This window comes from Ambystoma mexicanum, chromosome 4q (genome assembly GCF_040938575.1).
Source record: "Ambystoma mexicanum isolate Mex_15411 chromosome 4q, UKY_AmexF1_1, whole genome shotgun sequence".
NCBI classification, from domain to species: Eukaryota; Metazoa; Chordata; class Amphibia; order Caudata; family Ambystomatidae; genus Ambystoma; species Ambystoma mexicanum.
In genome coordinates, this window is record NC_090928.1 from 330780975 (window position 1) to 330803518 (window position 22544).

General features: G+C 46.0%; 1 protein-coding gene across 4 annotated transcripts in view; it reads left to right on the forward strand.

Moving 5' to 3' along the window:
- Positions 1-22544, forward strand: part of LTBP1 (latent transforming growth factor beta binding protein 1) — a 1019134-nt gene that overhangs the window by 804626 nt on the left and 191964 nt on the right. For all 4 annotated transcript variants that reach the window (XM_069607908.1, XM_069607910.1, XM_069607907.1 and 1 more), the window contains 2 exons: positions 5641-5766; positions 7987-8109. In XM_069607908.1, the coding sequence (XP_069464009.1) occupies positions 5641-5766; positions 7987-8109 (249 nt within the window). The remainder of the gene's footprint in view (positions 1-5640; positions 5767-7986; positions 8110-22544) is intronic.

Here is a 22544-nt window from a genome sequence, read left to right on the forward strand (position 1 = left end):
CAGGGGTGGTGGAGCGCAGCAGCGATGCAGACTCTGTGGTGGGAATGGGGGGAGGTCATCATGAATGGTGGGACTTTGGGGAACATCGCAGGAACAAAGGAGGAACGGCAGGAGCGGTGGGGGGGTGACAGAAACAGAGAACAGAGTGCAGAAGGAATGGATGAGTGTGAAAGGGGTGGGAATAGTGCAGAATTCGTCCTCATCAGTCCTCCCACTAAAAAACAACATGTCCAACAATGGCTCAATAATGTGCACTTAGAGATTTAATACACAACTCTCAGACTCAGCAAAATCCTTAGGCTTCACCATTGACAGCAATCTGTTCTTCCAGAAACACACAGCCAAGAAGGCCCAAATAGCCTGGCTCAGAATCTTTACCCTTCGAAAAAGCAAACCCTCCCTCCGGCCGCAGGACTTCCGGATGGTAGTGCAGGCCCTTGTGGTCTTGCACATTGATGCAGCAAATGCACTCCTGACTGGGCTCTCAGCTGCTCACTTGGCTTCCCTAAAAGCAGCCCACCACACTGCAGCACTTCTTATTATGGAAGCATGGAAATTTGACCGAATTACCCCCATCCTACGCAAACTACATTGGCTTCCATTCCAAGCAGGATACTGTTCAAGATTGCATGTATCATCTACAAATCAGTCACAAGTACCATACCAGTGTATGTGGCAGCTAAGCTCCACTTATTTGGTGGCACACGTTCCTCGTGCAGCTAATCGACCAACCCGATTGAATCACAACTCGTCCGCAGAGAGAAGACCCACAAACAATACTTCTCTTGTCATGTACCCACCCTCTGGAACTAGAACCCGCTGTCGACTCACAATACCCCTACAATTCTCCAATTTCGCAAATCTCTCTAAACATGGCTCTTTCACCAACACCTGACTAATTCCAGTGGTCGCACATACCGACACACAGACCTCACAGTACTGCACTACTGTTAAAAGATGCCAGCCCAAATGCTGGTTACCCAGGCTCTGTACATCGCTCTGCTGCTCTCGAGCTAGGTCTGCACTTTAAAAAATAAAATTACATTTAAAAAGAAAGGTTGGACAGTGAACCAAAATATACCGGGGCACCAAATCAAAGGGGGTCCAGAGCTACAAATCGCATTTCTTAACTGTTTGCAGCAGGCTATTCTTAATAACTACGAATATACTGCTGAGAAAATGCCTAGAAAAGTATGCTTTTTATATTCCTTTGGGCTAGAAACATTGGTCAAAACTATCCACTGCACAGAGCACCGGGCAATCAACCTAGTCGAACTTGGTCCCCATTGGCCCCACAACCCGAGCCTACATTGGGATGATAGGCGACTCTTGGGGCGTTGCCCTATTGCTCGATAGGCCATTCCGAGCCTTAAAGTGCCTCATGAATGGTCTAGTGCTGGAGAGTGGTAGACTGGGGCAGGAATGTAGGTAGACGCACTAGCGGAATGAGAGAGAGCAGCATGCACAGGGGAGTTGCAGCAGAGATCGGGAAGCGTGTGAAGCAGGAGATACTAAAGAGCGGCATTGCCAGAGACACCATCTTTCAAAACTCGAATTTCGATTTGCTACCTGCATCCTTAGCAGATTTCACAGTACAAATCCATTAGGGAAGGTGTAAACGCCTTGTACTATTTTTGGAAGCTTCCATGATCATGATGTTGTTGTCAATCAGGGAAAAATGAATTCACTAATCTACCGATTGTGACTTCTGGTGTCGATGGGTCTGTGCAACAACCCGTCTAGAGTATAGATAGACTGTTGAGAAGGAAGGGTTTTGGGGTCAGCGGGCTGCAGCTACTCTGGCTCATACTCCAGGATAGTGAAGTTTGGCTTCAATTGATGTGTTCTGCACTTCTTTTCGATGGCATCTGCAGATGCATAGGGATGGATCCTATCCTGAGGGCCATTCCCAACATTGTCACCATTGTACTTGAAAAGCACTTAATTCATACATTTCCTCATGGAGAGATTGCATCAGTGCAGTTCTGTTACATATGTATTCCTATAAGTAATCGTCACATTGCCTGCAGGTCAGAGCGATGCCTAGTATAGAATGTAAGCGCAGAACCATACTGTCGCTGGATCGCAATGCTCAAGCAAAGAATAGGGACCACCTCAGTGAAGCAGCATGGCGCTGAAAGGTTTTGCTGGTGATAATGGCGGTAATGTGGACAGTGTTGTCTGCTGACCATCAAACACTTTACCAGTGCATTGAGCCTTGCAGGAAAATCTGAATTATCAAAGGAAAGGTACTCTTCACTCCTCTTTTCAGAGTCATTTGAGATACCACGCTGCTCGACCCCTAAACCACAAGTAACAAAGGACAGGTACTCATCATCACTGTTCTTCCCAGGTTTGTTTGCCATAGTGCGCTCGTTGCTCCTGAATCCACATAATCAAAGGAAAGGCACTCGTCGCTGCTCTTCCCAGGTTCATCTAGCACAGCGCACTCCTTGCCCCTGAATCTACAATTATCAAAGGAAAGACCTTCCCAGGATCATCTGGCACAGTGCGCTCCTTGACCCTGAATCCACAATTATCAAAGGAAAGGTGCTCTTCACTGCTCTTCCCATGTTCGCCTGGCATAGTGCACTCCTAGGCACGAATCCACAATTATCAAAGGAAAGGTGCTCTTCACTACTCTTCTCATGTTCGCCTGGCATAGTGCGCTCCTTGCCCCTGAATCCACAATTATCAAAGGAAAGACACTTGTCACTGCTCTTCCCAGGATCATCTGACACAGCGCTCTCCTTGACCCTGAATCCACAATTATCAAAGGAAAGGTGCTCTTCACTACTCTTCTCATGTTCGCCTGGCATAGTGCGCTCCTTGCCCCTGAATCCACAATTATCAAAGGAAAGACACTTGTCACTGCTCTTCCCAGGATCATCTGACACAGCGCTCTCCTTGACCCTGAATCCACAATTATCAAAGGAAAGGCGCTCTTCACTGCTCTTCCCATATTCGCCTGGCATAGTGCACTCCTAGGCACGAATCCACAATTATAAAAGGAAAGGCGTTTGTCACTGCTCTTCCCAGGTTCCTCTGGCATAGTGCGCTCCTTGCCCCAGAACCTATAATGATCAAAGGAAAGGTGCACCTCACTGCTCCTCCCAGGTTTGCCTGGCATAGTGCGCTCCTTGCCCCCGGATCTACAGTTATCAAAGGAAAGGTGATCGTCGCTGGTCTTCCCAGATTCGTCTGGCATAGTCCGCTCCTTACACCTGAATCCACGTTATCAAGGCAAAGACGCTCGTCACTGCTCTTCCCAAATTCATCTGCCATAGCAAGCTCCTTCCTCCCGAATCCAGAAGTGTCATTGCAAAGAGTCCTCCGACATCCCCTATGCCAGCCCTTCCGTTCCACTCTTGGATTTGGCATGGTCGAGGTCAACAAACAGCAGAAGACTTAAGAAGCAGATAAATGCTACATGTATTGAAATATTCCAGGGGAAAGCACTTGATACGCGGTGTCAGAGATGGGGGTCTAGTATGAGCTTTTTCCTGGAATTCGAGATGAATAGGACCAAACAGAGCTGCATAAAGAATTTTAATGCACCTTTATATGTCGGCCATTTCTTCTCATCCATCCCCGCCATTGTTGTGGTTTTCGTGGCAGCATCTGGCGCTTGACTTTTATCTCCTATGGGCCCATTCACCAGCTTGTAAAAACCCGAAAGATAACTCCACATACCCTGATGTACATGCTAGGTCCGGTAGGGCAATATAAATGTGGTGCAAGATGGAATGTGGATTGGTATTCTTCAGTCCATTTACAGAATGGAAACACATAAACACTTTCTTTCGAGTCCTTACCGGTAGCTTGCACAAATGATTTGTCCAGGACGCTGCTCCGAGTAAAGTCCCCGGCCATGATCCACATTCATTCTTCATGGAGTAAGTGCTGCCCGTAATATTCCTATTGTTAAGGAGATAGTTTCATAGTTTGCTCTAAGGTGTCTGCCCTGCAAGCGTCCCCTGATCTCAGTGGAGCGGCCGCAGTGCTCTAGGCTCTAGCCAGGCGTCGTAGGTTCATCAGTCAAGGTGCCCTACGTTTTCTGTATTTGCTGAAATGTTCTTCATCATTGCCATGATTTGAGAAAGATGCATCCTGGAGATGCAAGTGGCTGCGGTAATAGAGAGAAACCTGATGAGCTGGAGGAAAGCGGACTCAACGCATAATAATTATTGGAATTCCGTTCTTCGTCGTTGCACGTCGTCCACCCTGCCTCCAACTCTCGCCCGTCTCCAGTGATCGGTTGCTTGACCTGGAGGTGGAAGGCTTCTCTGTAAAGAATGATTGCTGTTCCTTTGATTACCACATATTGCCTGATCAATTCCTACAAATAGTACATTAGTCCTGAAGGGGAACAGGGACAAGTGGTGTCATATGACCTATTAATGACTGTTTGGATAAAATTAGGTTCCCTAAGTGGCTACTCTGTCAGTTCATTTTTGTTGATCTCCGAGCAGGCACCTTGACGGTCGAGTTATGCATGCATAGATGCACGCACCCACGCGTGACGTTTTGGTTATGGATGTGTACGCTGGGAGAAATGTACTGCTAAATCACGACACAAGAATGATGTTTCAATGGAGAAATTTGTATCATTCTTATGCCAGCTCTGCTGACTTGTAAACCTCATCTGTAGAGTTATTTGGCGGTCAACGCTCGTGCTCTTCTTATTAGAAATCCTCGAAATAGAACTATAATCAATCGATACTATGTTTTTGCTACCCTTATCAAAGGAGAAGAGCCTACAGTTTACTGTGCATGTACCCCTATCCGCGATGGAGGCGTGGCAGGCGCCTGCCATCACCCCCCTCTTAAGGTTCAGATTGCTGTGATGCGTGGTGCTAGATCAGCTTTGAATTCCATTCGACTTCTTCTTGTGATCACTGCTGCTTCATCAAAGCCTAAAGAGGGTGTGTGTGTGTGTGTCCGTGTGTATAATTGTCTGCATGCTTTTGTGTGCTTCTGTGTTAGTGTTGTCTGCGTGTCCCTAAAATATGTGGGTGAGGCAGTAGAGAATTTAGAAAACCTGTGTCTGTGTGTGTGTATACATGTGGTGTGGGTCAGGATATGTGTTTCTGTGTATGTGTGTAGGCCTAGCTGTGGGGGATTTGGTGTGTACATGTTTCGATGCTGCATAAATAAGAAGGTGGGCTAGTGTAGGTTCCCCCACCCCCTCATATCTGTCTTTATAAGATGGCCACCACCGGAGTTTGTTTTGGCAACCTCATGTTGTGCAGCTGCTGTGCAAATCTTTAGCAGCTGACCTGTGACTTGTTTTATCCTGATTGGCGTCTTTTATTCCACCAAGCCAGAAGCTTCTCGCCTTCTACAGTATCTTTCGTCCTGCCTGCTTTCATTGCAGTAGCCGCGAAATGGAGTCAGCCTCACGACGCTGAGCATGCAATGTATTATGCGTCAAGCTAATTTACCGGCCTTATCCCTCAAAGCAGGAGAGCAATATGTCTTGCATTCAGAATAGTACAGACGTTTCATACGTGACTTTGAAGCTTTGCAGCCATTGTGGATATGAAGAATCTTATAGCTCTTCACCACACAGCGAGGAGCGGAGGAATGATGATGTTGGGACCGTTTTTAATTTGCTTACATTGTTATTTACCTCGGCAGATAAAAATGAATGCGCGGAAGCAGCCCACCTCTGCTCGCATGGACGCTGTGAAAACACGGAGGGGAGCTTCCTCTGCATTTGCCAAGCTGGGTTCATGGCCAACGAGGAAGGGACAAACTGCATTGGTAACTACTACGCTCTGATCTTGTGCCCTGTTATGTCTACTGGCCAACTCCAGTTAATGCCCATTCTCCCACCCACTCTCCTCCTGACACTCACCACTCTTCTCCCCACCACCACACGCTTCTTTCTCCCACTGTCCCACTGTAACAAGTGGTTTACTTACCATCCCGCACTAGTCACCTTTTGACCTAATATCCTACACTCATCACTCTTCTAACCACTATCCAACACTACACACTGTTCTGCATATCATCCAGCCACGTTTCTACCACTATCCCACACCAGCCACTCCCTGCCCTACTAATCCATGCTAGCCGCTATCTTACCTAGTATCCCACACTGGGCACACGTGTACCCTCTACCCCACACTAATCAATGCTGTGCCCACTAATCCACGCTAGCCATCCTTCTACCCACTATCCCACACTAACCACTATTTACCCCTTGCCCGCATGAATCACTGTTTGACACACTATCCCACACTATCTACTCCTCTACCCCCATGCCACACTAAACACACTTCTACCTACTAATCCAACGCTAGCCAATATCCCACTCTTAACTACCCTTTTACCTTCTATCCCGCACTAACCACTTTTTTATCTACCACTATCTTACACTAGCCATTCTGCTAACGGTGCCATATTCTCCACTGTTTTACCTACCAACCCACACTATTCACTCATGTATCTACTGTCCAAATCTGACAACTCTTCAACCCACTATCCCGTAGTAAATGACGTACTCACTGCGCACCATATATAATAACTGCCCCTCGCCATCTGGGAGGATACCAAACGTCGCTCACGTAAAGGTGGATGCCCGGGTTAGTGAGTTTGAGAAATGGAATAAGGGTTTTCATGAAAATAAGTGAGCGTCGTTTTTCCCCTACAACGTTCTTTCGGCGATGTAATGGAAAAAGCTGACTCAGCATGGTGCCTGAATACGTATTGATCGTATTACTGCCGCTGAATGGAGACATCAAATCGTAGACGCCTTCCAGTCTTGCTTTTCTTTTTACAGACTGCCTTGGTCTTTCTTTCGCCTATATAGTCACACCTTATCAGTCCTGACATTCCAGCCGCTGTAAAATGAGACTCTGACCACAGGCCACAAAAATGGGGGCTTTTAGCAATGCATCAAGTAGAACCCAATTACTGAGAACCTGACTCCATGGCACGCGCGTGCCTTCAGCAACATCGTTTAGGACTTGCACTGTGAGTAGAGCTTCTCCAAACAGCATGCACACTATTCGTCCAAACACCAGATCGCTGGCCAAATATTCAGCCACAAAGGGTTTCTCTTTGGTTAAAGAAATAATATAATGCTGGCTGAGGGCATATAGAAGCGGACAGATCTGAGTGTTACATGACAACATATGTATGAGTCAATAAAACAAACGCAGATGAGTACAAAACGCAGAATTTAGAGTTCCATAACATGTGAAACAAGCATGCATCATCATGGTCATGGAGGAAGGACTAGCAAAGGGAAACACAAGAATGACGAACGCGAGGAGAAGGGAGCAACAACACCAAACCAAAGCCTGTCTTTCATCGCACTACTACCCCCTTCATGTTGCCTTCTTTATCTTTAATCACACTACTACCCCCTTCATGTTGCCTTCTTTATCTTTAATCACACTACCACCCCCTTCATGTGTACTTCTTTATCTTTAATCACACTACTACCCCCTTCATGTTGCCTTCTTTATTTTTAATCACACTACTACCCCCTTCATGTGTACTTCTTTATCTTTCATCACACTACTACTCCCTTCATGTGTACTTCTTTATCTTTAATCACACTAATACCCCCTTCATGTTTATTTCTTTAAAAAATAGTTTCAAATCTAGTTCATCAACAGAACGTGTGTAAACAATGTAAAGCCGGAATAGATTGAATGATCAAAATTCAACCGTTTAATTTAAATTTTTGAAATGCAAATTTGTGAGTCACAGATTACATTTTTGCATGAATTTGCCCATAATTTACACCATCTTCACTGAACTGATCCTAGAAGAGTTACATATTTCACCAAGATGGCATTTCTGAATGTTGGCGTAAGGTGGGTTCTACGCGTACTGGAAGCCGCTCTTTGGTACACCCTTCTCTGTGTAGGACAGTAGAAGCATATGTGAAGCCATGCATGCTTTCTATGCAGCTTGCTGTTTCTGCCACACTAACCTCTGTCTACGTATGCATCTTTCCTCCGTTTACAGATATCGATGAATGCTCGCGCCAGCATGTATGTGGAGATGGGCTTTGCGTGAACACAGTTGGATCTTTCAGATGTGAATACTGTAACCAAGGCTTCCGAATGAACCGGCGGGGACAGTGCGAAGGTTGGTTAATGCTTTAACTTTCAAAGGGATGGATGTTAGTTGGGCGGTATCCCGGCTGTAATACCGCCGGACGGGTAGTCGCTAACGCTAATAAAGTTAGTGCCAACTCGTAATGGGGCACATAATGTTATCATTTTTGATATAACTTGTCCAACTAAAGTTTCCCCAGCCATTTTACTAAGTGTATGGTAGTAATAGTCAAAACACTAATCACTGGCAGCGTGTGCCTCATGTACTGTACTCATGCAGAGTCTGTGTGGTAGTCAACCTATAGCAGATATGACTCTGTTCTCATCTGCTTGCTGCTCTGTAGAGCAGGGAATCTGTTGGCAGAATCTGCTGAGCTCCACTTCTCCCGAAGCAGCGGAAACCTTATGGAACATAGATGCTGCCTCTAGTGGCACTAATTCACAGGCCTTTTTCATATTTGCGTCAGCAAGTAGGACAAGTCTCACCTCACTTTCTGCATGTGCACCGCCCCCAAAGATGTGTTTAGGGAGTGCCAGAGGCACTGGTGTTACAGGGGCCCCCAAAGCCCCCACGGTGCGGGGTCCCCGCCAGCAAATGTCCTGGGAGGGGGCCCCACTTAAAAAAAAAATAATTAAAAAATATATTTTTTTCTGAAAAAAAAGTTTCTTTTGGAATTCACTCTGCATTCATAAAGAAATTATTTCTGTAACAGTCCGAGGGCTCTCCCCACCCCATGACATTGAAGACCCTGGACTGGAGGCCTCCATGTCATGGGGTGGGCGGGAGCCCTATGACTTCAAAAAGAAATAGTTTGTTTTTGAAGTCACTGCCTGCATAAAGAAATTATTTTGGTTATGGTTCGGTCCTTAACTGAATAATTTCTTAATAAAGTTAGAGTGACTTAAAAAAGAAACAATGGGGCTCATTCTGACCATGCCGGTTTGGAAACAACGGTGCTGGTAAGCTTACCGGCACTGTTGTTTCCGGACCGGCATATTACAGGTCTGCCTGTTGGGGCCGCCGTGCCCAACAGGTCTGACCCTGCCAGGCACAGCAGCCACGGTAGGAAGACATGTCACGGAAGCGCCGGCACCGTTAAAAACACTGCAGGTGCTTCTGACTCCACGGGAATGGGGATTAACGAAATTACCAGAGCCTGACTTCCTGGCCACCGGACTTGAAATAGCCCGGTGGCACTGGGAAGTCAGGCGCCAGTCATTTTTTACGGGTCCGACGGCAACCCGCCGGTAGCACCGGCACGGTTACCGCTGGACCCGTAATGAGCCCCAATTTCTTTTTGAAGTAATAGGGCTCCCCTCAAACACATGACATGTGCATGTGTGAGTGTATGGTGGAAGGGTGCACACTCAAATGTATAAGTGGCTGCCTGTGTGTGTATGGTGAAAGGGTGCACACAAATGTATGGGTGGCTGGGTGTGCGTGTGTGCGTTAACGATGAAAGGGTGCACACTTAAATGTATAGGTGGCTGCCTGGGTGTGCCTGTATGGTGAAAGGGTGCACACTTAAATGTATGGGTGGGTGCCTGGGTGTGTGTCTGTATGGTGAAAGGGTGCACACTTAAATGAATGGATGGCTCGGTGTGTATATGGTGAATGGTGTGAGTGCTTGTGTACAGGGGCACAACAAAACCTACATTTCGGGGCATCTAACTTATGTACGCATTTTAATGAGACTATTCTAGTGCAGATTCAATGTTACAAGCAGTTAACTCTCTCCTTTAAGTCTCCTGTTCCCTCTCTACCCTTCCAATCACTCCCCTGGCATGCAAATACTAAACCCACATCACAATTTCAATTGCCTAAACAATGTGGCATTTGAATGCAGGTACTAACAGTGAAATGCTTTACGTTGGTAATTGCTGGGTTCTTGTTAACAGCAAAACCCAGGTGCCGTTTTACATCTGTGTCCTGATCTGTCTGGCACCTGCTCTAAAGGTCAGCCAGGTCGAGTCAACATAGCCCAACATTTCAGGGAAGGGGGGGGGTGCTGAAGCCCAGTCAACTCAATGGTGTTGCGCCACTTCTTGTGTTTAATGCCTTGCTTACTCCTAGCCCTATTTTTCCTCGTCCCAGTACTTATGTATGAGGCAGTACTTGTGTGTGAGGCATTTTGCCTCACACACAAGTACTGGGATGAGGTAGAGGTACACAGAGGTAATGCCTGACTTAACTATCTGTACTCTTCATTACTCCAGGTCCCACTCTTCCTCATCCCAGTACTTACCTATGAGACAAGGAGCCTCATACGTAAGCTCTGGGACAAGGAAGAGGGATGTGGAGGTAATTCTGGGCCAAGGAGCTGATTTTGGAGGTTGAGGTAGGGGGTGGGAGGCAGAGGGGATTTGTGTGGGGGCAGGATTGTGTGATAAATCATAATGGTTGTCCATGTCCAGGCTAAGCAGGCATGATATGTGGTATTAGTGGCTAGAGAGGTATTTTGGTGCAGCCGGTCTGGTAATTCCTCAGTTTGGTATGACTTTCTTTTAATTGGGCATTTCTGGTAAAGCAGTCCCGCTAAGTGTAATTACCTGGGTAGATTGGCATTTGGGTGCTGCTAGTCTAGCCATTTCTTACTGGGCATTGTATATTTTTCTGGGCATCTGTGATAAAATGATATGATATGATACAAGTCATTTATATCACACCTGTACACAAGTGTTTCTAAGTGCGACAAGACAAGGGAGGGAAGATAAAGGGAGGACAAGACAAACGATCTCACTAGGCCTTGTGTCATTGCGAGAACGAGAAGTGCAAGGGGAAAGTGAGGGGGGAAGTGCAAGGGGATGAGGGGAGGGAAAAACAGGGCAGCAATTCTCTGAGTAAGTGCAGCCAGGGCAGAGCGGCTATCGGTTGTGCAAGGAGAACAAGGGACTGCAGGGTTACAGCCCCTAAGTGCATGGTAGGCACGGAGGCAGTTCAAGGGTGACCGATCAAGAAAGTGCCTGGACTCAGAGAGACTCTGAGGGTAGCCAAGCAACCAGTCGGTACAGCAGGCAGGTAGGCCAGCAGGGGAGGGGGAGAGAGAGAGAGAAAGCCGAGGAGTAGAGGAAAGTTTTGAGCTGTTTCCAAAACTTCAGGTGGTCCGCCTCAAGTTTGAGAGGGGCAGGGAGGCCATTCCAGAGGAAGGCACCAGCAGAGGAGAGATATCTACCCCCCACTCTCTGCCTGGAGAAACGTCTAAGCCTTAGAGAGTTGGAGGTAGCTGAGAGAAGGGCTAGGGAAAGAAGGTATTTTGAAAGAGAGCATTCGATTTAATGTGGGCCCCGGCCCCAGAAAGCATCCTTGCAGCCACCGGGAGCCAGTGGATAGATATCAGGGCTGGAGAGATATGATCCCAGGGCTTGAGGCCAAAGGTAAGTCTTGCAGTCTTGTTCTGGATTAGTTGCAGATGACGGAGACTAGAGGAAGGCAGATTGAGAAAGTGGCTGTTGCAGTAGTACAGCCTAGAGAGAACCAGGGCTCTGGAGACAGTGAACTTCTGGTGGAAAGTGAGAAAGAGAAGAGTCCCTTTGGGGAGGAGCAGCTGGTAGTGGGACTTCTTGGCGATGTCCGAGATGTGAGGACAGAAAGAGAGCGTGGCGTTGAAGATGACACCAAGGTTTTTTGCCTCGCAGGAAGGCGAAGGAAGAGGGCCCAAGGCAGGCGGCCATAGTGAGAGAGGAAACGCGGGGGCAGGGGTCCCAATGAGAAGGATCTCAGTCTTACTGGCATTAAGGCAGAGATTGTTGGAGGAGCACCAATCCTGAAAAGTGGATAGACAGTCAGGAATGAGCGAGAGAGGAGAGGAGGCTGAGGGGAGCCTGAAGGAAAGCTGAGTCATCCGCATAACACTGAAAGTTAGAGGAGAAGGTAGAGATCAGGGGGGACAAAGTGGCCAAGTAGAGGTTGAAAAACCAGGGTGAAAGGATAGAGCCCTGGGGAACACCACAGGTAGAGAGTGGTCATGGGGAGAATGGGACCAAGATGGACCTGGGAGGGGAGGGGCGGTCCAAGTGGAAGGAGGTCAGTCAGTGAAGGGTCTGATCCGTGATGCCCAAGTTCTCAGGAAGTCGATTGATCAGGATGGTGATGTTGACCCTGTCGAAAGCAGAGGAAAGTAGAATGATGAGGACAGAAGGAATGCTGGAATCAAGGTTAGAGAGCAGATCTTCACTGGTGTTCAGGAGAGCAGTTTCCATGCCTCTGGCAGCTCTGAAGCCAGACTGATGGTCATAGAGACAACCAACAGATTCAGGCTGGAGAGTAAGCTGGGAGATGGCAAGCCTTTCAAGAGTTTGCCCAGGAAAGGGGTGATGGAGATTGGGCGATAGTTTGCCGGGCAGATAGGATCAGCAGACGGCTTCTTGAGGAGTGGGTGCACAAGGGAGTGCTTAAGGGGGGAAGGGAACGTTCCAGTGGCGAAATAGTGATTACAGAAATCAGTCAAGGCTGGAGCGAGAGTGTCAATATGGTCCTTGATGGTTCTGGAGGAGCAGGGGAGCACCGGTTTGGATGACACTTTGATAGATCGGACTTGTCTAGAAACCTCGTCAGGTGTTGTCAGAGAGAAAGAGGAAAAAGGAGGAGAGGTAGAGATGGCCAAAGGGGGCCGAGAGAGGAAGAGGAGATAGAGGACAGGATGTCCTAAGATTTAGCGGAGAAGTGAGAGGCCAGAGCTGTACAGAGGGCCTGGAAGGGAACAGGAGAGGTATAGACCACAACAGGATTGACCAGTTCCTTGCAGATTTTAAAGAGTTTGGCCGTGTTGTTAGAGGCCGTGGAGACGCAGACGTTAATGTGTGCTCTCTTCTTGATGAGTGTTATTGCTTCACTGGCATTTTGGTGCAACCAGTATAGGTATGTCTAAATGTGGCCTGGCATGGTTTACTGTAATGTAATTACGTAACTACACTGGTCTACATTGTGCAGCCAGTTGGACATGTTTTCATTGTGCCATGGCATTTTTAATAGCAAAGCATTAATGTTCCTGTGCATTGTTGGTGACTTGCATGCATTGGATTGTGTTACCCTACAAAACAATTGCAAACACTCTGGCTTTATAGCCAATTTATCTCAGAAAGTGTGCTGTATATTGCATTAAAACACATATTTATATCTTTCTCCTATTGCAGTGTGGCGCAACCCGTTCATGCGTATTGCACAAGCATGACAATCTAGACTAGCCCAGAGTGTGGCGCGACCTGTGATTTGTTGCCAAGTTGGGGGCATGATGATCTTGTTCATATCATCACATAATTGTGTTTAAGTTAATCTAGAAGAAAGGCATTGACAACATTCTTGAGGTCTCACCCGTTTCTGTGTGTTCTTGTTGTAAATTATCTTGAACCCAATGTTGTCGCCCTACATGTTTCAATCCCTCTTTCGATGTGGAGCGGGAAGGGGTCAAGTCTTAAAAAAAAGAAAGTGGGGGACTCATTAACATACCAATTGATGTCACAGCAATTAGCATATTAAGGTTCCCTACGAAAAATGTTGACGTGCTCCGTCCAACCCGCGTGTGCCCTCAACTTGAGCCCTGGTCAGAGGCCAGAGTCTGTTGGTTGGTGAAATTGATTTAAATAATTACCAATATACAAGATTATGGGGCTGTCATAAAATGTGCTAAGAATATAATTTTAACATTCATAACCACAGGTAAATCCGAGATGTGTCTTGGTCGGTGAGTAAGTATGCCTCTAAAGCGAACGACCACACTGCTAATGCGCGTCGTGCCTAGCTTGTGGCTCCCTGATTATTTTTTGCAACAGGTGCCATATAACTAAGAAAGAGAAAAAATGAAATGAACGAGCAATCAGTAAAATATAAAAGGATCTGTTAGTGAGAGTGGATAGCAGTTTATAAATAACCACACTCACCCAGCGGCCGCTCCAGAAATATGTATCTGTGTCGTGTTGTAGAGCCCAATTAAAAATCTATAGATGGAGGAAATGAGGAGAAAAAAACACTAACTAAATGTATGTTCTAAACAAAGAGGGGTCTGGTAATCTCTCTACCAGCACAAACACAGCCCAATGACCTGTTCTTGGGTGAATAACCCCTGGGAAAGACTCTACCAAGTCTTTAGCTCACTGTCCCTTTCACAGAGAAGAAATGTCCCCGCATATCAACCTTTGTCCTGCCCAGGGGCAGTCCAGCGCCGAAATGCTAGGCAATTCTCCTCTGAACAAGAGTACCATCAGTAACCCCATACACGTGTTTCAGCCTTATTGGGCATCATCAGTGAGGTGAAACTGTTTCCTCTCTAAGAACAGTGAGCAAGGGGTCCACGTCTGGATCGCCCTGTTAACTTAGGGTGAAACCCAAAGTTAATTTTTGCAAAACAAAGAGGGGTGTGGGAATCTCTCTACCAGCACGAACACAGCCCAATGACCTGTTCTTGGGTGAATAACCCCTGGGAGAGTCTCTACCAAGTCTTTAGCTCACTGTCCCTTTCACAGAGAAGAAATGTCCCCACATATCAGCCTTTGTACTGCCCAGGGGCAGTCCAGCGCCGAAATGCTAGGCAATTCTCCACTGAACAAGAGTACCATCAGTAACCCCATACACGTGTTTCAGCCTTGTTGGGCATCATCAGTGAGGTGAAACTGTTGCCTCTCTAAGAACAGTGAGCAATGCATGTTCTGTGTGGAGGGGCAAACATTCCAAATATCTGTGGAATACGGGCCAAAGTCACGTGTAAATTCAAAGGTCATACAAAAATATTGTCTTGACCTACTTGTATTTGGAAACCTCATGATTAAGGAAACGTGCGGCCGCCGCCAATCATACGCGCAGTGCGGAACAACGCACTCAGGTAATTTATAGTGGGAATCACTAGTAAAAAAACGTAGTCAAAATTACAGCAGCAATTTTGCAGAAAAAACCTTTCGTTTTCTATTGGACAAAATGGGCTCCATGTTAGAATGGAGCACAAGGTGCTATAAATAAAAATGGAAGAAGGGATTGTAAAGGCCCCGAGTAGAAATGAATGATATAAACAAATATAAATGAAACATGAGTGCCAAAACATTGTATCACTATAGATACAGTAACATGTTGGTACTGAAATATCAATGAAAAAAAAGCTTTTTTGTGCTGGTAACACACGTTACTACATAGTTTGGATCACTAATAAAAAAAACGTCAAAACTGCGGCAGCCATTTTGCCGAAATAAGATTTAGTTTTGGATTGGACAAATGAACGCCATGTTGGAACACAGCACAAAGTGCTATAAATGAGCATGGAAGGAGGAATTGTAAAAGCCCAGAATAATGATGAATGACGTAGACCGATATAAACAAAACCATTGTATAAATGAAATGAATTAGATAGTACATGAACATTGTGGAAATGTTAACATTCTGAAAGGATAAAGCGTACATCACCATAGATACAGTGGGATGTTTGCATTGGAATATTAATGGGAAAATAATCTTATGCTGGTAACACGCGTTACTACGGGTTTAACAAGGACACAAATATGTTTTACTGTACAATGAAGAGGTAATTATTACATGAAATGCATATGAAATGATGGTCATAGAAAAAATCTAGAGCAGTTGTTAACTGGAAATATGCTAATAAGTAGATGCTTCGTAGATGCATGTCTGGAGACTTCTCGTATGGATGGAGGTCTATCTACCTGCCACTAAGATTTCTATTTATTTATTTGTATTTATTTATTATGCGCCGTACCCCTCAGGCATCAAGACGCGGTCTACAGTCTACATATGATGTATTAAATATAGGTACATCTCTCTATAAAACAAGAATCCAAGAGCATGACTTATACAAAATGCTGTAAAGCACAAGTTGGTGTGGGAGCAAACAGCAATCATATGCATGTGAATATATGTGTTGCAAAGTGCCTTGGGGTATACATCTCCTCATTTAACCCTTCAACATGAGCTTCAGTCAAATCGATAAGTCTCTGCTCCATTTCAAAAGGGCGTTGTTGTACAATTTTGCCTTTGAGGTTGGACACGAGAACTGTTCATGTAAAGTCTGTCTCTTTGTGATTCTTTCCCAAAAAATGTGAACCCAACGCAGCTGCAGTGTTTCTATTCTTAATGCAGCTCTTATGCTCACACATCCTCGTTTTGACCTTGCGCGTAGACATGCCTATGCATAATAAATTACACGGGCATACTATGGCATAGATTATTTTACTTGTGTTGCAATTAGTAAGAAGTTTTGGTTGCCAAGGTTTTCTTAAACCTAAATCAAAAGTGGTGCTAGATTTGTTTTGAGGGCACATGGAGCAATTACGGCATGAGGCATGTCCAGACGGAGTGGCTAAACCCCACATTTTGGTCAAAGTTAGGGCAGGTTGTGTTGGTTGTCAGAAGACGGAATGTACATTTTTGCTGTTTAAATGCAAACAATGGCCGTGCTAGTTTGGAAGGACCATGGTCCAACAATGTCCAATGTTTGAGAATGACTCTCTTAATTTGATCAGACTTGTTATTGTAAGTGTTGACTAGGCGCTCCTCTTTTAGTGGGGTCTCATTGGAATGTGGTTCTAAAATGGCTTCTCTTTTGTTGCTAGAGGCTCGCTTCATACTTTGTCGTATTAGCTTCTTGGGGTAATTCCACTGTGACAATTTGTAGGTTAACGTCATGGTATGTTCTCGATATGTTGCTCTCTCTGTACTGGTGCGGTGTAACCACAAGCATTAGCCGTAGCGAAGATTATCCCTAAGGCGATGGGGATAAAAACGATCGTAACTGAGTAGAGGATTTCTTGTAGTTGGTTTTGTATGGGGTCCCACGCACAGTGACAGTGTGGCGGGCTCCTCGCCTCTTTATCAAGGTGCTGGACCATCCCGCCCTCGCCCCTCTGGCTGAGCTTCAGGGCATCATTGCAGGTGGCCCACGCTCCTGACTGGCCCAATCCGAAGAGGAAGCCCTTTGCAAGGTAGAAAATTTAGATTATATCCCGGGTGGTCTCTGCATTTCAGCCCGGCCCACCAAATCAGACACACCCCATCCAAATCAGCTAATTCCTCATTTTCAAAATGTTGATGAACCTGTGGCACCACCAAGGTCTGTCTGTAATATCATGGCAATCAGTGGTGTATTCGCTGGGTACACTCTTTCTGAAGTAGGGCGGATGTATAAATGTCATTACTTCAGCACTGGGCCGGCTGAGATGAACATATGGCCCCGCACTGAGGTAGCCGACGTGCAGATCTTGCTCAGAAAGACACGAGGGCGGCAAAGATTACCTCATTCACAGACATTTGGCCGGAAACACATTACACTTGTCTCCAGTTGTTCACTTTTGGAATTTCGGCTTCAGAACAACTGGCCTGCGAGATGTCAAATAAGGACAATAAAAGTGAAAAGAGGACTAACAGCGTTGGGTCTTGCACTAGGAACGCAGCCAGCCACTCACATTTGTTTGGTAACCTGTAGCCAGTGCTGTTTCAAGGGTTTATATCACCCAATATCAATTTTGGCCGGGGCGTTAAGTGAGTTAAGAAATTGAGGGGGGCCCTCATTTTGGGGGCATGGCTTCTGGGGTGGGCGTGGCCTAGAAAAGTACACAAACCATAGTAAGGTACGCAACAAATATATAAATGCATGTATGCCGGCTCAGCCCCACTTTTTGGAGCCTGCTGGGCCCCGGCCCACTTAAAGCACTGATTTTGGCACTTACTCTTCTTGAAAATTAGGCCAAATGTGATGTGTTAAACTAAACTACCCACAGTGCTCCTTGTGGCACCCTCCTTGAATATTCTACCGATAGCGTGGGGGCGTATCGTGCACAATTCGTTTCCAGAGTACTGGCAACCGGAAACAGTGATTAGTGCTGCGCTGGCTCACATCTTGGCCTCTCGGGGAGATATTAAAATACGTGAGAGCATGAAAAGCTAAATAAACACCATTTCAAATATTGATTCTTCCTGCGTTTTATGACCTCAGACTAGAAATGTGCTTTCAGATTTGTCTGCACTTCATTCATATGTATGTGCGGTGCGGGTGTTGCTGTGATTTGCAGTGTTCAAATGCAGTGTGGTCTGATGTTCCATGCCGGTGGAAAAACAGCTGAACATCAGGATGTGACGTTATAGACCTGAGGAAGAGCACGCCAGTTTGCAATGTGCATGACTCGGTCATCGACGAGACAGCATTTCAGCCATATTTCCATTGCAGTTTTCAGGGGGCATAGGCGACTTGTCGTTCAGGGTTGTGCAGAGCCATATTAAGCACTTTTGGGGCCCTGTGCACGGACATCTTTGGGGACCCCCTCCACCAAACCAAAGGAATGAAGGGATCAAGAATACTGGTCAGACCCCCACCCCGCCACCCGTCGTGCTCACTACCTATTTGTTGATATGCTGTCTCAAAGCATAATAAGCACGTTTATTCCCTTTAAGTCCCCTTACCCTCTTCATTGTTGCTCTACTCGGAATGATAAACAAGTAGCATTTGAAGACCAACATTAGCGGTCTACAAAGGGGTTACTGTTCTAGTACATACAGGATACTTTTTTATCAATAACATCCAGGAAGGTAGATGGAGTATTAATGCAGGACCGAATGCAAAAGGTACATGAAACCCATAATAGACAGGGAACTCACATTAGCTGCCTCACAGAATGCAAAAGTGCTCATGCATGGACAGAGACCACCAATTGGAAGGACGAATGCTACACATACCGCAGCATGGATAGTGGAGGCAGATTAGTGTATGCAGGTACCTGGTGGCCAGTGTTGTAAGACATTTTAACTTAACTCCCATCCCGTCTCATCTCTCTGTTCACTTGTGATGACTGTATTGCGGACGGTGGATGAGGCGAGCGGTGTAGACTACAGATGAGTGCTGTGCACTGTGGAAAAGATTAACACTCAGGAGCACTGGACATAGAAGACGTGCCAGCAACATCAAGCTCCACTAAGGACAGCACAATGTGGATTAACACTTCAGAACCTTGTTCATAGAAGCAGATGGGCTAGAAAACCAGCAGTCACAACCATGAACAAAAACATCGTAAAATGACTTGGATACCAGTGCCAGAATTTGAAGACTTGCGACATGGCAGCAGATTGCACAAGGATCAATACACCATTGATGTTATATCCCACAGCACTTTAGAAACTGCAGCCTCCTGCAACATGCTTCTTCCCCGATGTCACGCTGCCGCGCGCACAGTGTGCACCTCTGGGTGGCTCTGTATGCAGAGGACCGAAGAGATTAAAAGGCCTGCAGGGATATTGAGAAATGCTCCACAATGGTGAGATGGCATATTGTCTATCATTAGCCTCAGTTTTCCTTACTTCGGAACACTTCGGATCTGCAGTTGAGCGATCCCTTTCTGTGTTTGGAACTCTACTTTTTGCTTCCTACCTTGGACTTGATGTTCATTCTACTTGTTTCCTGGATCCTTGCTTTGCCTTCAAGTTTTGAACCCTGGATATACTTTGATCTTGTCCAGGCCTGCCCCTTTGCTTGATTTGCCGTGTCGAGATTTGATTGCTGTGTGTTGACCTAGGGCGGTGCACCCACATGTCATATTCTTGATGTTCTAGCTGGTTTGTATGTCACTACCTCTGCCTTATCTGGATCTATTTCTGGATGCACTGCTTCTACTCTCTTCTCCCTTACTCTGCCCCCTTGTGTTGCCCAGGTAGGCCCCTGTGCTTTGCTTTTTTTCTTCTCTGTCCTCATTCCCGCTGGGGCAGTAGTCCTGGCCTCCAGACTCTTCCACCCCTGAGGAGGTTCTTGCTGTTCATTCCAAGAGCTGGAGGCCTGAGGAGGGAGGCAGGGGTTACCCTGTAGATAGTATCTTCTGATTTACCAGTGCCCCTTGTCTTTCAGAAGTGAAAAGTGGCACTGGCTGGTGTTTATCCTTCCTCCCCATCCGCCGGTTACTCCTCCATCTCAGGATTCATTCAAGTCCTGACAGGGATTCTAATCTGGAAGATTGGCTGGACTTGCGCTTTCTTAAATGTCACTGGGCCTAGTAAGATCGCTGTTTCTTTTTTTTTTGTTCCCCTCCCTTTTGCCTAGTCGCGCTCTGAAACACTTGTGTACGAGCGCAATATAAATAAAATATCATTTCATTTCACCCTGCAGATGTGGCAGATCGGGCGGTCACCCTGGAGATGTGGCAGCCCTGATTGTGACAACTAGACTCTAGCCTTTCCCAAAGACATATAAAGCCCTGATATACTGACATTGAAATAGTAACATTGAAAAGTGATTACCACAACTATTGTTTTGAGTTCTGACCAAAGGATAGTACTAAATGGTCAAACTATACATATATATGGTTTTGTTCCGACAATAGAAGAAAGCCTGGTGCACCAGAAACCAAATGCCATTCACTATGTTCAACTATCATTGTTTGAGTCTGAAACATGTAATGTCAGCATAGTGGACATGTAGAAGCTAATTGTTCACCAAGCAAGCCATGGATCATCGACACCCAAAGGGTAGAACTGCCCGAGGGCACTTCCTTGCATTGTTGGAGTAGAGAGCCTTCTCTGGGTCATTTTCTACAAAGCACAAAACATGCAATTGCCAACGACTTTGGAAGCCCTCGTTAATAATACGCAAATCACTCGAAATACTAACAAAAAGTTGAAGTTAACAGAGTTGTCCTAAACCTTCAGTGCATGCCTTTGTGGAAAGGGTCACGTTAACAGTCAGACACCAGCAAGTGAATTAATCACAAAGTTGGCTTCAACTTAAAAAAGTTGCTTTGAACAGGTCTTTGGCAGGTTGCAGGAGAACTGCTCACGTGTCACCCTATCGTCGAGGTCTACATTGGTTACGGATAGAAGATCGTATTAGATTTAAGGCAGTCTGCCTTGTCTTTAAATGTATTAATGGCATCGCCCCTCAATATCTGAGGGACCTGATTCATCCGTACAAGCCTGTGAGATCGCTGGAACCTTCTTTCTATCCACCCCTGAGTGTACAAGTCCCGGGGAGACAGAAGGTTCTCTGTTTCGGCCCAAAGCTGTGGAACTCCTTACCGCTTAAATTGAGGGCTCTTAATTCACTCTACCAGTTTCGTAGAGCACTAAAGATATTTCTGTTTAAATAAAGCTGCACCAGGCTTTTGGTTGCCAGATGGTTGGGTTTAGCTATGTTCTATTTAATCATGCTTTTGTCATCAGTGCCATTATACTGTTCGGTCCGTTCTGCACGCATTATAAATTCAAAAATACAAATACAAAGGTTCCCTCTCCTTGTATGTCTCTCACCATTAGAAACTACTGACATGTGCAAACCAGTGCAGCAGAGCGGCAAGGAGGATTACATTTAGCAAGGCAATGACCATTTGATCCTCTTCGCTTTACATGGAGATTACACTGGAAGTATGTCCTTGTAGTGTGTAGTGGCACGCAGGGAAATATGCCCTTCTAGTGACTGATATGGCTCACAGGGACAACATAAGTCCTGCGTTTGCATAGCGATTGAGCAACAGATTTCAGATTTAACGCGTGTTGGCTTGGTCTGCAATCAAGGCACTTTTAGCAGCTGTGCACTGAGTGGAATCAAATTGTTTTGGAAAATGTGGAAACGGATAGAGGAAAGACGCGAGAGCGGTTGTGAAGCTGCGAATCAAAAAAAGTCTGATTCCAGTTTTAGTATAATAAATATTCACCTGAAAATGTAGAGGGTAGCCATGTACTGCACTTAGAAGATGGTGAAGCTAGCTTAGGCGTAGCACACAGTAGGCCTAGGAGGATAGCACATACACCACACTCAGATGAAATACGAAGGTAGCCAATGTGCTGCACCTGGAGGAAGCTGAGGGGAGCCAATGCGTTGCATTGTTTACTAACAACTATCTAACTTCCTAACAATCAGCATATCCACCACCCATTACATAACTAACTTGACACAAACCTCGGACACAAGACAGCAAATCTACAACACCCAACACACACCGAAAAAACACCTGCATACAGCAAAGAAATGCCAATCCACCAAAATCATACTAGCACACAGTGACCGTTTTCTCCGAACTGAAGCTACCAGCAGCACATCACAGCTATCTTGCGCTTTTCCCTCCCATCCCCACTAGACTTCCAAGCCACATTCCTTTTCAGATCCGCCTGAGCGCCTGGAGACCATGACAAATGGCAGCAGTGCGCGGGCCAACTCTCAATAACATAACACATTAACATAGCTTGAAATAATAAAGTTATGCTTTGCTATTGTATCCCCTGCTCTGTCCTCTCCACATTCCTGCCACCACTGCAGCTACTTTTATTAACAATTCAAGTTTGACTGCGTTCTTTATGGAACACAAGGTCAGCAAATGCTGCCTTTGGTGAGGCTCAGGCAATAGAAAACAGATGGCAAGGGTGCCACCAGCAGGGGTCAGCAGGTTGCACCTAGAAGCACTAACAAATGCTTCTTTTGCCCCAAAGGTAGGAGTGCAGTGGCTGCAATTGTCAATTTGCTAAGGGCGCCATGCAGACATGCACACCCGCAGAGAGGT